This window comes from Mus musculus, chromosome 1, assembly GCF_000001635.26.
Source record: "Mus musculus strain C57BL/6J chromosome 1, GRCm38.p6 C57BL/6J".
NCBI classification, from domain to species: domain Eukaryota; kingdom Metazoa; phylum Chordata; class Mammalia; order Rodentia; family Muridae; genus Mus; species Mus musculus.
In genome coordinates, this window is record NC_000067.6 from 93563818 (window position 1) to 93577830 (window position 14013).

The 14013-nt window shown below is 42.1% G+C and overlaps 1 protein-coding gene across 1 annotated transcript in view; it reads left to right on the forward strand.

The window, feature by feature from the left end:
- Farp2 (FERM, RhoGEF and pleckstrin domain protein 2) overlaps positions 1-14013 on the forward strand; it is a 109873-nt gene that overhangs the window by 51714 nt on the left and 44146 nt on the right. The window contains exons 6-12 of the mRNA NM_145519.2: positions 3600-3697; positions 5264-5378; positions 6056-6203; positions 10554-10649; positions 12553-12716; positions 13006-13074; positions 13831-13888. Of these exons, the coding sequence (NP_663494.2) occupies positions 3600-3697; positions 5264-5378; positions 6056-6203; positions 10554-10649; positions 12553-12716; positions 13006-13074; positions 13831-13888 (748 nt within the window). The remainder of the gene's footprint in view (positions 1-3599; positions 3698-5263; positions 5379-6055; positions 6204-10553; positions 10650-12552; positions 12717-13005; positions 13075-13830; positions 13889-14013) is intronic.

Consider the following 14013-nt stretch of genomic DNA (forward strand, 5'->3'; position numbering starts at 1 on the left):
CTGCTTAGAGGCTTGCTTCTCCGGGCTTGCTCAACTTGTTTTGCAACCCCTTTGGGATGATCCCACCTGCATTAATAATTAATCAAGAAAGTGCATGACAGGCCTGCTCACAGATATTCTCAGTTCACATCTTCTCAGTTGAGGTTCCCTCTTCCCAAATGACAAAACAAACAAACAAAGAAACAAACAAAAACAACTGACATCCTAATCCTACTGTGTATTCAGAAGTTTAACCTGCCTTTAAGAGAATATCATAACAACGAACTTTGCCTTGGATTTTGAATGCAATCAGCTTTTACAACCTAAGCTAATTAATGTCTTCAGTCTTAAATTATGTGCTCTTCCATGCCCCTGATCCAGAATAGTGTATGTGTGTATGTTTGTGTTGTGGTAACTGTTTGCTAAAAGCAGCCAATAAGTCAGCAGCAATCTTGTGAAATAAATACTCACCATAAATGTTGGCATAACCTATGGATATTTTTGTCTGAGTGAGTTGGGGTTGGTAAAATGACTGCTTTCTGGAAACTTATTAAAGATTTCTGTAAGGAATCCCTCATACCTTTCCTGTGCTGTGTTTCTTGTGTACGTCAATAATTCAACAACAACAGACCACTACAGATAGGCTAGTAACCACAAGTGCAGACAGATAGAAGATACAAGGAGAAAAATGGAGAACTCAATTGGCTTGTTATGGTCAAATTAATACAAAATGGAGTACTTTGTTTTCATTCCTTATTGCAACATCAACATCTGGTACCTCTAAGGTCTTCTTTAGTGCATTTCACCTACCTCCCTCCTCCCCTCTCTCTGTCTGTCTGTCTGTCTCTCTCTCTCTCTCTCTCAGACAAGATCTCTGCTGGGATTAAAAGTGTGAGACACCACCACCCAGCTTAGAACAATTTCAAATCAGTATTCTTTGGGTGGTCTGGATTTATGCATATGAATAAAATTAGTCAAAATTCTACTCACCTAAATATTTATCAACAAAACCTATGTGGGAGATGTATACCATCAGTAGTCCTTATGAACAGAGGAGTGGAGTGAGTAGGGCAGGGTATCAGGAATTACCATTGCTTCTCTAATTACAGGCTGCTTTTCTGCAGAAATTACTGCCAGGGCGTTAACAACAGTCGTGTAGATAGTAAAGATTAGGAAATTTCTTTTTCTAATCTTTTATGCTTATGTGTATTGACTTTTATAATGAGAAATAAAGCCATAACTTTAAATTTTCTCAGGCCTTATGTGCTGGTGCATACCTTTAATCCTAGCAGAGACAAGTAGATTCCTGAGTTTAAGACCAGTGTTCTGGTGTACAGAGCGAGTTCCAGGACTTCCTGGTCTACACAGAGAAACCCTGTCTTGAAAAACTAAAATAAGATAAAAATAAAATGTGCTAAAACCCTTGGGTCAGATGCAGATAAAAGGGAGTAGGATGCTGTTGTAGTGCCCACATGGTCCCGACTGGACCAGGCTCAGAGGAGGGTCACAGTGAACCCCTCTTAAAGGCTTCCTAGATCATGGAACATCCAGAAACTTGTAGAAAGTCAGTTCTGAGATGCGTGAGCTCAGCCCTTAGGTTGTAAAGACTGGGCCACAGTCAGCAAAGCCGTGCTACTGTCAGTGGATGTGAAAGAGAATTGGGAACTTACTGAAATCCAAGAAGTACCATGGGTTCTCTTTTTGAAGGGGATCACTTTTAAATCATATACTCCCAAATTAAACATAATACTCTCTAATTTAGGATCCTGAGTCTGAGAATTAAAGTTCAAGTAGGTTTGAGGCAGTCTGTTTTGGTTTTGCTTTGTTATTAAAAAAGATTCTGGTGGCTAAGGTTGACCTTGAACTCACTGTGTAGCTGGGGATGACCCTGGATTTCTGATCCTCGGCTTCCACTTCCCTGTGGACTGTTAGGTGTTTGTATGTCACTAGAGACAGAGCCCAGGGCTTTGTGCACTTGGTGAGCACTCTACAACACCCCAGCCCTAGGGAGTCACTTACTCCACCTTACTCTCGTTCGGAAGATCTTTTCCCACTTAATGTACTCAAAACTTTATCTGTGGCAAAAGAAGAAAATTTCAAATAAAGTTATGTAAAATAGAAAACAAAAGTTGCTTGTCCTTGCTCATCTATCCACCCCCTAAGGAAGAACTTATGCTCCGTAGAAAGAAATCTCTCTACGCTTTCAGTGCACACAGCATGGCAGACCTTAAGGAGACTGTGTGGCAGAGCAGTATCAGGAGGTGGACCTCAGCAGTCAGGGGAGGCGTTTCACTGCGTACGCTGTTGTTCACCTCTCGGTGCTCCTGTTGAAATATCACAAAGAAATATCATTGCTGACATGCCCTTGTGAACTCTGGGAATATTTCTGTGAAAAGCTTCCGTTCTAAGAGAATATAGGTGCTCCTTTTAGCTATGAGTACACTCCTACAGGAAGAACACAGAGCTTAGCGTGATGTCTGCACAAGGGAGATGTGAAAGTTCATGAATCACTCCATTTTGTTTCTCAAAAAAGAAAGAATAGTAATTTTTAAAATGTAGTAATATAATTTTTTTACTTAAAATATAATTTTTTTAATGTAGTAATATATGTACGAATTTCTGTGTACCACATGTGTGCCTGGTGGCCACCTAGTCATCAGACCCCCTGGAATTAGAGTTAGAGTTGTGAGCCACCATGTGGGTGCAGAGAACTGAACCTTGGTCTTCTATAGCAAGTTCTCTTCTCTTAATTGATGAGCCATCTCTCCATTCCCAAATCTAGTAAACTTTTAATAATACCTTGTACCAAAGTGTAAATTTCTGGGAAGACAGGGAGTTTGTGTTATTCACCACATTTTGTAGCTCCCAGAGCACTACTGAGGAAGAACTTATTGAAGGGATAAATGAAGATATATTTTCCTATTGATTTACTTAGAGACAAGACTTACTATTATGTAGTTCTGGCTGTCCTGGAACTCACTATTCAGACCTGGCTGACCTTGAACTCACAGAGATCCACCTGCCTCTGCCTCTGGAGTGCTGGAAGGGGTGTGCCATCATGTTTGGGCTCATAAATGCTTTCAGGTTCCCTTCTGTAGTTACATTTTTGCTAGTGGTATTTTAAAGTGTTTGTGTCTTAAATTCCAACCAAGACAAAATATTATCAATCTGCTTGAAAGTATCTCAGGTACATTTGAAACTGTCTTAATTGTGCATTTCTGTTCTTTCATCCAAAACTGTGAGTGCAACTCTGTAATGTGAATTTATGAACTTGTTAAAGGTATTGCCTTGGAGAGTGTGGTTGTGTGGGTCAGTGGTATGCCTGAGAAGGCTAATTTCTCTATCCTGTTGTCAGACAGAAGTCCTTCTGTGTACTGTGTGTGCTCTGACGTGCATGGCTCAGGCTGATGAAGAGATCTGTGTTCTGACCTTTGGTGTCTGCTTGTTTTGTGAAAGGGCTTTTGTGACGTTGCCTGCTCTTGGAGGGAGGGCCCTGCATTTTGCTCAGTGTTGAGTGTTGCTGCTTCCCAGAGCTTGTGTGCTCTCTTATAGAGGTATGTCTGTACTATGTCCAGAGAACTTTTGGAGTTGATCTGCTCTTGCTTCGAACTTCTTTCTAGGTACCTGTTTGCCTTGCAACTCAAGAGAGACCTCCTGGAGGAACGCCTGACCTGCACGGCCAACACTGCAGCCCTTCTCATATCCCACCTTCTGCAGTGTTAGTATCTTCACATGGAGAGAAGCTCGGAGAGGCCCGGTCCTGGGCTCATGCTCTGCAGAGCTGCCATTAGTTGATGTGCTCCTGAGTAATTGACACGCCTGGTTGTTAAAGAAATGGACGTGTCCTTAGATGTGTAGGAGGAAAGCTAACATTTGTAATGTACAATAATAGCTCTGCATATAGACTCAAGTTACATTCATTCTTTAGAGTTGTCTCTCGCTGCCTGTGCTTCCTCGTTTCCCTTCCAAGTGCTGGGAGAGAACACAGAGCCTTGTACATGCTAGGCAGACATTCTGCCACTGAACCACAGACCTAGCCCTTGGGTGTTGTGTTGGCTTTGTTTGTGTTTTTAAGCAGCTCGGCCTGGCCTTGAACTCACTGTGTGTCCCCGACTGAACTCTGCCTCAATGCCCTATCTACCCTTATCTACCTTAACAGCAAACCGTATCCAACCCCAGTTAGGCTGTAAATCAGACTCAGTACACCCAGGAAAGGGCCTCCAGAGAGTAAGTTACAGCCCGTGCTGTCTAAACATTAACAGTAAAGGGAAGAGAACTCAGGCCTTTAGTATCGTTTATGAAACAAAAGATGATAAAGATATAAAAACTAAACTTACTTCAGAAATAAACTGTGAGAAGTATAGCAAGAGATTCTAAGATATGGGTGCATGCTTACAGGACTTATGAAGCTATCATAAGGAGAGAAAGGGAAGGACACACCATGTCTAAACTCATGATGAGGCCATATCAGTGTGGTTATTATGTGCAGCAAAACATTCATACACGGGCTGGTGAGATGGCTCAGTGGGTAAGAGCACTGACTGCTCTTTCAAAGGTCCTGAGTTCAAATCCCAGCAACCACGTGGTGGTTCAAAACCACCCATAATGAGATCTCTTCTGGTGCATCTGAAGCCAGCTACAGTGTACTTATTTATAATAAATAAATCTTTAAAAAAAACATTCATACACATAAAATAAAAATAAATCTTTTTAAAAATTCAGAAAACTAGGAAGTTTTTTAAGAGTTGAAAAGCACTGAGGAGAGGAAGAAAGATTTAGCGTGTGTTTTCTAATGCAAAGTAATGATTCTGGTCATAGCACCCATGGAACAATTGATGTGTAAACTGGTTTTTAATAGTAAGCCAGGGCTAGAGAGCCACCTCAGGGGCTAAGAGCACTTGCTGTTCATGTGTCCTCGGGCTGTTCCTAGCACTCACATGGTGGCTCACAACCTTCTGCCACTCCAGTCCCAGGCATACAATGCTTTCTTCTGACTTCCTTAAGCTCTGCGTGTACATGGTGCTTGTATGTGGTACATTCCATGCAAGCAAAACACTCACCATAAAATGTTTAAAAATTGTTTAAAAAGTAAAATAAAGACAGTAAGTCATTATACTCAGGGTTCACTATAAACACTCATCAGAATTTTTGAACTTGAGGGAAAATCTCAAACCTTTTCGTGATTACCTCTGAACAGCACATTTAGAAAAATAAAATATAAAACATTTGCATGCACACATACCATTTATTTCAAAACCCAAGTGACAACTTCGTCTCTTCTCAGCGGAAATCGGAGATTATGATGAAACCCTGGATCGAGAACACCTCAAAGCCAATGAATACTTGCCCAACCAGGAGAAATCTCTAGAAAAGATACTAGACTTCCATCAGAGGCACACGTAAGTCGGGATGAGGGAATGTAGGTGTAGCTACATTGAAGATGTTTGACCAGGAGCTGCTGCTGTTAAGGCTTTTGCAGAATTTGAACTGAAGTAACAGTGGTTGTTCTCTGATCAGAGAACACTCAACAGCCCAGTGTGGCTCTAACAGAGTAAGGAGGGGGAAATCCCCCAATCAGGCTTCAGACATTGGGCATGGGGGAGCCTTTCCTTCTCCCAGATGTGACTTCCTGTGAGCATCTCTTTCCTGCAGGCTGCCTAATGAGATGTTGGCCACATTCACTTCTGTTTTCTGAGATTGTAGTGTGGCCTATGGACACATACATCGCATGTTACATGTTAGGAGACCTATACGTGGATAAACCAAGTTGTTTTGCAATGATAATAAAGATACCAGTATCATTTATGACATTTCCTCCAGCTTACTATTTGGTAGCTAGATGTGTTTGCATATAACTTCAAGTAAGTTATATGCAAACTGACCACTTAGTGAATTTAAATGAAACATTATACCCTTTGCATGCATAGAAGTGAACCATCTGCCTTCTAAAAACAAAGTCTTCCACTTTGGTTTATTGGCTGCTTTATCTAACTGTTTTCCTGACTTAATTTTTAATGTGCTTTGACTCTTTTTTACACTCCAAGTATTTTGATATGTCAAATGTCCTCCTGTGCAGGGGCCAGACTCCTGCAGAGTCAGATTTCCAGGTGCTTGAGATTGCAAGGAAGCTGGAAATGTATGGCATCAGGTTTCACATGGCTTCTGACAGAGAAGGGACCAAGATTAATCTAGCAGTTTCTCACATGGGTGTCCTGGTGTTCCAGGTAGGTGGATGGGCAGGAAGGGACATAGTAGGCCATCCTAGTGCATGGTGGGTTGATACAGTTTGTTGTTTCTATATTTGTTAGTAGATTTTTGTTGTGATAAGTGAGTGGTATGTGTGGAAGAGAATCTTGGCATATAACCTGATCTGACCTCTTACAATGAAGAAGCTGCTTTCCTGTCTCTCTCTGCTACAGTAAAACTCTGCTCACTGTCCTGGAACTCATGACCCCCCACCCCACCCCCACCCTCCACCCCCCACGCCCCAGGACTGACCATTGCCCAAGGGATCCATTCCCTTCTCAGTGTTTATTCTAATGTTGAACAAGAGCCACCCCCTAGAGTCTTAAACTGGGGCTCAGAATCTTGTCTCCAGGGCTGTGAACAATCTAGGGGTAACAGCTCTGCTAGCCTATGAGAGCTTTTGATGACAGGGGGCTGAATTAGATACAGGGAGCCTGATAACAGAAAGTCAGGCCTTTCTGTATGAAGAGCAGTTACAGCCCAGCTGGCAGACCCAGGGAAAGCAGTACAGGGGTGTCCCCCTCAGTAGTATGTGCCAGAGGTTAGAATCAAGGCACCTCCCTGAAAATGGGCCAGATTGACAGGAAACTGGAGGCTCCTCTGAAAAGCCCGACTCCTGGCACCCATAGGTACTGATGCCAGTACCTGCAGCAGCAATACTAGTGTGGTAGCTTCTATGAGAACCTGAGGACTGGGAGAGATAGCACAGAGAACCCATTTGTCCTGAACCTGGACTCACCTTTGTCAACACTTGAGTGCACTCAGTCCCTGTTCTGCCACAGTGTCTTCTGAAGCACAGGAGGGTAAGTGGTGGGGCTGAGTCAGACTGTCCCCTGCAGCTGACTATGATTTGTCTTGTGCTCTAGCAGGGGTGTGATTTGGCCGGACAAGTATAGTTCTGTGATTGTGTGATGTTTGGAATTCTAGGGACTTTTTAGAGGGTATGTAAATGCTAGAGCCCCAATAGGAAGGTTGTTGGTTGGTTGTTGGTGGATTGTTGGTTGTTGTTGGTTGCAGTTTGTTAAGTAGTTGCGCACAAAGAAGAAACCACAACAAGAAATTAGATATCCTGCCAGCAAAGATCAAATTTCCCCCAAGGAACTCAATTCCCCATCAGCAGGAAGTAGGCTAATGATAACTGAAAGAACCTAGTGGGGAAACCCCCACTCAATTCCCGATTCAGCGTGCACCCAAGAATCACAAACAGACTGTCTTGATGTAAATACACGAGGTAGTTTAATGGCAGAGCTCCAGTTCGAAACATGGATTCGACCCCAGGCTTGAAAGCTAGGGGTTTTTATAGAAAAGGGTCTGGGGCTGGGGGAGGAATTGGCGTGGTTTCATATGATTGGTTCATTTAAACATCAGCAGGGAGGAATTGGCGCAGTTTCACATGATTGGTCCATTTAAACATCAGCAGACTGTACATGCAGATAACATTTAACTTAGGTCAGAAGGGCGGGAGATAGGGAGGCGCTGGGCCAGTCCGGTCATGTCATTCTCTTTATCTTTATGGCCAAGCAGCCTCAGGAATGTCTTAAAGGCGGGCCTGCCCGGGCATGTCCTGGCCTGTTCTGCTATGTTCTCAGCCCCAGGTTTCAAAGCTCACAAACAACTCTTTGGGCTATTTGACATAAATTACATGAATGACAGGTCTCAAGTTTTATTTTCTTTCAATAACGTCATCCCTTTTTCTCCCCTGATTTTATTCAGGGAGTTCTTTCCTTTCCCTTTTATCCTTTTTTCCCTCCTATCTAGTGTTAGGGGCCCGAAAGGTGGAAGAAAAGGAGTGGAGAAGGGTGGAAGAAAGAACAACCTACAACGTAGTTAAAAAAAAACAGCAACAAAGAGACATCTATCCTCATTCCTCAGACCTTTATATGCATTTCCTACATATATGGTGTTTCTTTACATAATCATAGTACACTTACCACTGACACCAGTAATACAGTTATCCCAGTTATCAGGGAGCTGAGTCAAGGGATCACAAGTTCTAGGCCATCTGGGACAACAAAGCAAGCTTCAAAGTAAAAGAAATTGGCATGCCAGCAGGATGGCTCATTGTGTAAACTTGCTTACTGTCAAACCTGATGACCTGAGTTCCATCCTAGAACCCACATGGAAGAAGAAGAGAACTGACTTCTGCAACTTGCCCCCTTACCTCCACATATGTGTTATGACACGTGTGTACCCATGCACACACACACACACACACACATGTGCATGCACACACACAAACATTCACAAAATAAATAATACATTTTAATATTTTAAAATTATAAGATCAAAAATTAAAATAAGATCATTTTATTAATAAAGTATCCATTGTTTTGTCAGGCCCAGTGGTGATATGCTTTTATAGCCTTGTTCCTCCAGGACGGAATCTAGTCTAAGGCCAGATGAATAATTTACCTATCACATCTTCAGTCTCAGTCCATTGAGTCTAGATCATTTACTGTGGTCTTCCCTTTTTCATTATGTCTTATGACATTGACATTATTGAAGATTCTCTCTCTTTTACTTCTAATAATACAGCCCTCGTTGTGGCTTATTGGATGTCTATTAGTTCAGGTAACATGTTCCCAGTGGAGCCCCTAGGAAGTGTCACACCCTTCAAGGCTTCATACCCAGAGACACAGGCAGCCATCTGTCCTTACTACTGGTGGATTAAACCTCTGTGTGTGCTCCGATACTCTTTACTACAGAGTTAGTAGTTTGTCTCTTTCATCTGAGATGTACATTATAACCACATAGCCATTCATATCTCTTCAGATTTCTTCTTAATGTAGCATTCACTGATGACTGTCACCAAGTCCTAACCCATAAAGTCACAATCCTGGCACTTTAAATGCATGCATGGGAGCAAAGAGTCACAGGCACCTGAGGAAGTCTGTACCCCAAAGTACAGGTATTAAATGTTTTTTAGAAGAAACAGCCAGTACCAGAGATGGAAGAGATGGAAAGACAGAACAAAACCTTAGGAGGGTGTGGCTCGTCACCTACCAGATTCTAGCAAGCAGAAAAGTACGTGTGTTGTGTCCATGAGAAGCAAGAATGTACTTCATCAGAAATATAAAATTCTTCTTTTGTAATTTTGACTCTAGTCTTATTTGTAAGAGTAAAATTCTAGAAAATAACCATCCGAAGTCCATTTAAATAAGTTATATGCTTTTGTATTGTGGGACAGTTGCACATTGGAGAGGGAGGCTTTCTAGAGAGATACTCATTTGGAGAAAGATTGAAAACTCTATATAGTGTTCTATTGTTTGTGGGGAAGTCCCATGCACACACACACAACTGGTTATTTTACAGATCCTACAAAGGGTAGCTGCAGCAACAGGCTCAGTTAAGAATGAGAGGGAAGTGTTGCTGTGGACTCATGCTGCTGCTTCAGGCTCTGAGTCTTGTTAGTCTCTTCCTATTACAGAGAAAACAGCAATTCCTAAAAACAAACCAGGGGGCTTGAGAAAAGCAAAGGAAGAACAGAAGTTATAAGCTTAGAGACAGGATTAGGCCTTCAGAATGGCTCAGTTGATAGAGGTGCCTGCTGATCTGAGCTCAGTTCTCAGGGCCCACATGGTGGGAGGAAAGAACCAATGCCCACAAGCTGTCCTCTGACCTCCACACCTGTACTGTGGCACAAAAAAATAATTATGTGTAATTTTAAAACAAAGACAATGTGGAATAAGATTGGCACTGTTGAGCTGGCCATGGGGTCCCACACCTGTCTTATAATACTTCAGAGGCAGGCAGAAGAAAAACTGAGGAAGCTCAAAGCCAGTTTGGTTTACCTAAAGAGTTCCAGGCCAGCTTGGACAATGAAACTCTCAAAAAATAGTAATAATAAAATAAAAATTTTTTAAAAAGGTGATAAGGCTAGAGAGATTGCCTAATGCCTAAGCGTGCACACTGGGGTTCAGTGGTTGCTCTTCCAGAGGTCCTGAGCTTGGTCTTAGTAGTCACAATGAATGTCTCACAACTACGTGTAACTCCAGCTCCAGGGGACAGACAGTTCTGGCCTCTGTGGACACTTGCACTTATGTGCGTGCGCACACACATACACAAATACACATAATTAAAATAAAAATAAATACAATTTTAAAAGAGTACATACTGTTCTTGCAGAGGACCCAAGTTTGTAAGAAAATTGTATCACAGAAGTAAATCACAGTGCAAAATAAATAGTGTATTTGATGATGGCATTTGGGTTCAGAGGTGTTAGAGGTGAAATGGTGACATGTCACTTGACTTGCTAGGTTGCTTTTAAGGATGTAACCTACCTAAGTCAATACAAATGTACCACTCTGTGTCTGTCTCTGATATTTCAGGGTACCACCAAAATCAATACCTTCAACTGGTCCAAAGTCCGTAAACTAAGCTTCAAGAGAAAAAGGTTTCTTATCAAACTCCACCCTGAGGTCCATGTAAGTATTATTTTGAAACTTTTAATATTGTTAGGCAATTTAATCCAACAAAAGTTGTTTTTGTTTTTTGTTTTGTTTTGTTTTTAACCATTTGGTATAAAATCGGGCCACACATCTGTAATCTCACCACACCAGACACAGAGGCAGGAAGATCATTGCCCCTCTGGAGTAAGCTATCAGGCTCTGGCCTGAGGGTTTCCCATTCAGCAGGCTTGGGCAGGGGCCTAGAAAGATGTATGGTGAGGGTAATCAGAAAGAACCCTTCAGCAATGCTGACTGAGCACCTCTGCCCAGACAGAGCTAAGGGGCCGCCCCATTCTTCCCAGGCGCTTTGAATTGAAAATATGATCTCTGGGGGCTGGAAAGATGGCGCAGTGGTTAGAGCACTTACTACACTTCCAGAGGACCAGCACCTGCATGGTGGCTCACTAGTGTCTGTACCTCCAGTTTCAGGAGGTCCAACCCCTCTTCTGACGGCCTCCACAGGTTTCTGCATATATGTACATGCACACACAGAGACACATAAAAATTTGACCTCTTGCTAGGTCTAATTGGAGAATTCTTGATTATCAAGAAATAATAAGAATCCTTTTTAATCAGGAGGTGGGGAAGTAGAATTATGAAATTTGAAATCAGCTTAGATTATATAGCAAGAGCCAGTCTAAACAAAAGAAAACAACACCCTCCTTTATTGAGAGTTTTCAATCAACAACAGCTGACAAAATAATAAACACATTGATTAGAAATAGAAAATGTAGGGCCAGAGAGATGGCTCAATGATGAAGAGCACTGGCTGCTCTTCCAGAGGACCCAGGTTTAATTCCCAGCTCACAATTGTCTGTAACTCCAGTACCAGAGCATCTGACACTCACACAGACAGACACACTTGTAGGCAAAAAACATGAAGTACATTTGAAATTTTTTTTAAAAAATATTTTTAAAGAAGTTCAAAAAGTAACCATGTAGTGTGATCATTGGGAAATTCAGTACTTTGAGTAAAATGCTTCAATTGTGTTTTCTTCCTTCAGAGGAAGTTAGGAAATAATAGCTCAGCTAAAGCAAGGCAAGGCTGGTGTTTGAGATGCTGCCTGGGTGAGCTTAAGGATACTCCAGTCCCAGGAGTCTCAGCCCTCGGCCCAGCCACAGAGTGTTTCTCAGTGCCTAAGAAGCACATGGGGTTTTGTCCAATCCCATGCTCTTGTGTGGTATGGACAGTACTGACTTTAGTAGAGATATGTCTGTCTGCCTGTCTGCATGTGTCTGTTTTTGCGTGGTTGGTGGGTTGGTTGTTTTTGTTGTTACTTTGTTTGATTTTGTGGTTTTTTTGTGTTGTGCTGACTGACTGTACAACTGCCTGATTCTCCTGCCTCAGATTCTCAAGTGCTGTGATTATAGCCCCATGCTAACAGACCCCACTAGAGAAAGGGTCTGCTATTTACTATTTCCATAGTTCTCTACTCCTATGGATGAGAATATGCAAATTAAAGGCTTCCTTTTTTCTCTGTAAAAGGTATTTCTTGGAAGGTAGAAGAGAAACGCTGCAGTTTACAAAAGCAACTATTGGAATGGCATGTATTCAAGTAGCATTTAAATCCCCAAGCACCTGAAACTTTAAGACTAAGTAGAAGATTCTGAAAAGTGATTTGGTAATATATACCCAAAGGTTCAAAATGCATGTGATCTTAGAGCCCAGAACTTCATTTTTAGGACAGCAGTGGCTTTCTCATGTTGTTTGTGAGCCTGAACACTGTAATTTGTAGTTCTCTAAGGCATGTGACACCATGCCTGTATCTACGTTTTGATTTTGAAACTGGCTGTTGTATGACCTGCTTCTGGGCTTGCTTTCTCTTCTCCAGTACAGTATTATTGGACTTGCTTCCTGAAACTTTGTATTTTGTTCTAGGGGCCCTACCAGGACACGTTAGAGTTCTTGTTGGGTAGCAGAGATGAATGTAAGAACTTCTGGAAGATATGTGTGGAGTACCATACCTTTTTTAGACTCTCTGACCAGCCTAAGCCAAAGGCAAAGGCTGTCTTCTTCAGCCGAGGCTCCTCCTTCAGATACAGGTAAGACTGGCCTCAGCTGCAGAAACAGCTGACCACTGGGGAGAGGAAAGAGGTGGAGACAGGGAGGAGGTGCCATAGGCTAGGTAGGTAATTGTATTTAGGAGTAGTTCTTGTGAAGGACAATATATAGGGGGAAAAAATCAAATATTCAAACTATGAGAAAATAGGCTTAACAAAAACTACCCAGAAAATCCAAGTTATTTACATTGGGCCATCTTACTTCTGTTCTTAACTCTAAAAGGAAATGCTCTGAGTTACTGCTTTGTTTTAACTGAGCCTTTATTTGTAGTGGAAGAACTCAGAAACAACTAGTAGATTATGTCAAAGACGGTGGAATGAAGAGAATTCCATACGAAAGGTAAATGCTGTAGCATTGATATAAGATGTGAACCTTTAAATTTTCAGTTTTTTTTAAATTTTATGTGTACATGTATTCTGCCTGCGTTCATTTCTGTATACCACATGTGCGCTGTGCCACCACTGCCTGTTTTGTTTTTGTTTTTAAAAATGGGTTTGTAGTGTCTTCATGGAGATAACTGCACATACCAATTTGTAGTTTCTGAACTGTAGAGCCCATGTGTATGTGAAGGTTTTACACGGCATCTTAGCTTTTTCTCCCATTGCTGTGATAAAATACCTGGCAAAAGCAGCTGGAGGGCGGAAGGAGGGCTGATTTGACTTACAGTTCCTGATTTCAGTGCCTCACAGTGGGGAGTCAGAGCTGCAGGCTCTGCTCTAAAGTTAGGAACAGTGGGAAGTTAGGCAGCATACCTCTCAGAGACACACCCAGAAGCTAAATGATCCCTCACAGGCTTGTCCCCCAAGTGATTCCAGGTCCTGTCACATTGACAGCTCTAACCTTCGTAATGTGGTAAACAACCTTAAAGTTCATGTGGAAAATTGTATCCCTCTTGGGTTTCTTTCTTATTTTAATTGCTGGTTGCTTTTCCTCTGCCCATTTCTAGCTTCCCACCCTGTCTGGTCATATTCTTACTTGAGCTTTTCTCATGGATGCAATACCGACTTGAGGTTCTGGGAAGAGGCACTGTGAGTGGGATGGTGGCAGACAGGAGATGAGGAGGTTAAGCCTCACAGCGTGTTCTCTGTTTTGCAGACGGCACAGTAAGACTCGGACATCTCTTCATGCTCTGACTGTAGATCTGCCTAAACAGGTTCGTCTTTTCTGGTTGAAACCATAAGCAGTACTAATTACCAGGATGCAGTGTTCTAGAAGGTCCTCTGCTGTGTTGTAAGAAGGCTCACATGACTTAATGCACACTTCTGACTTCACGATGAA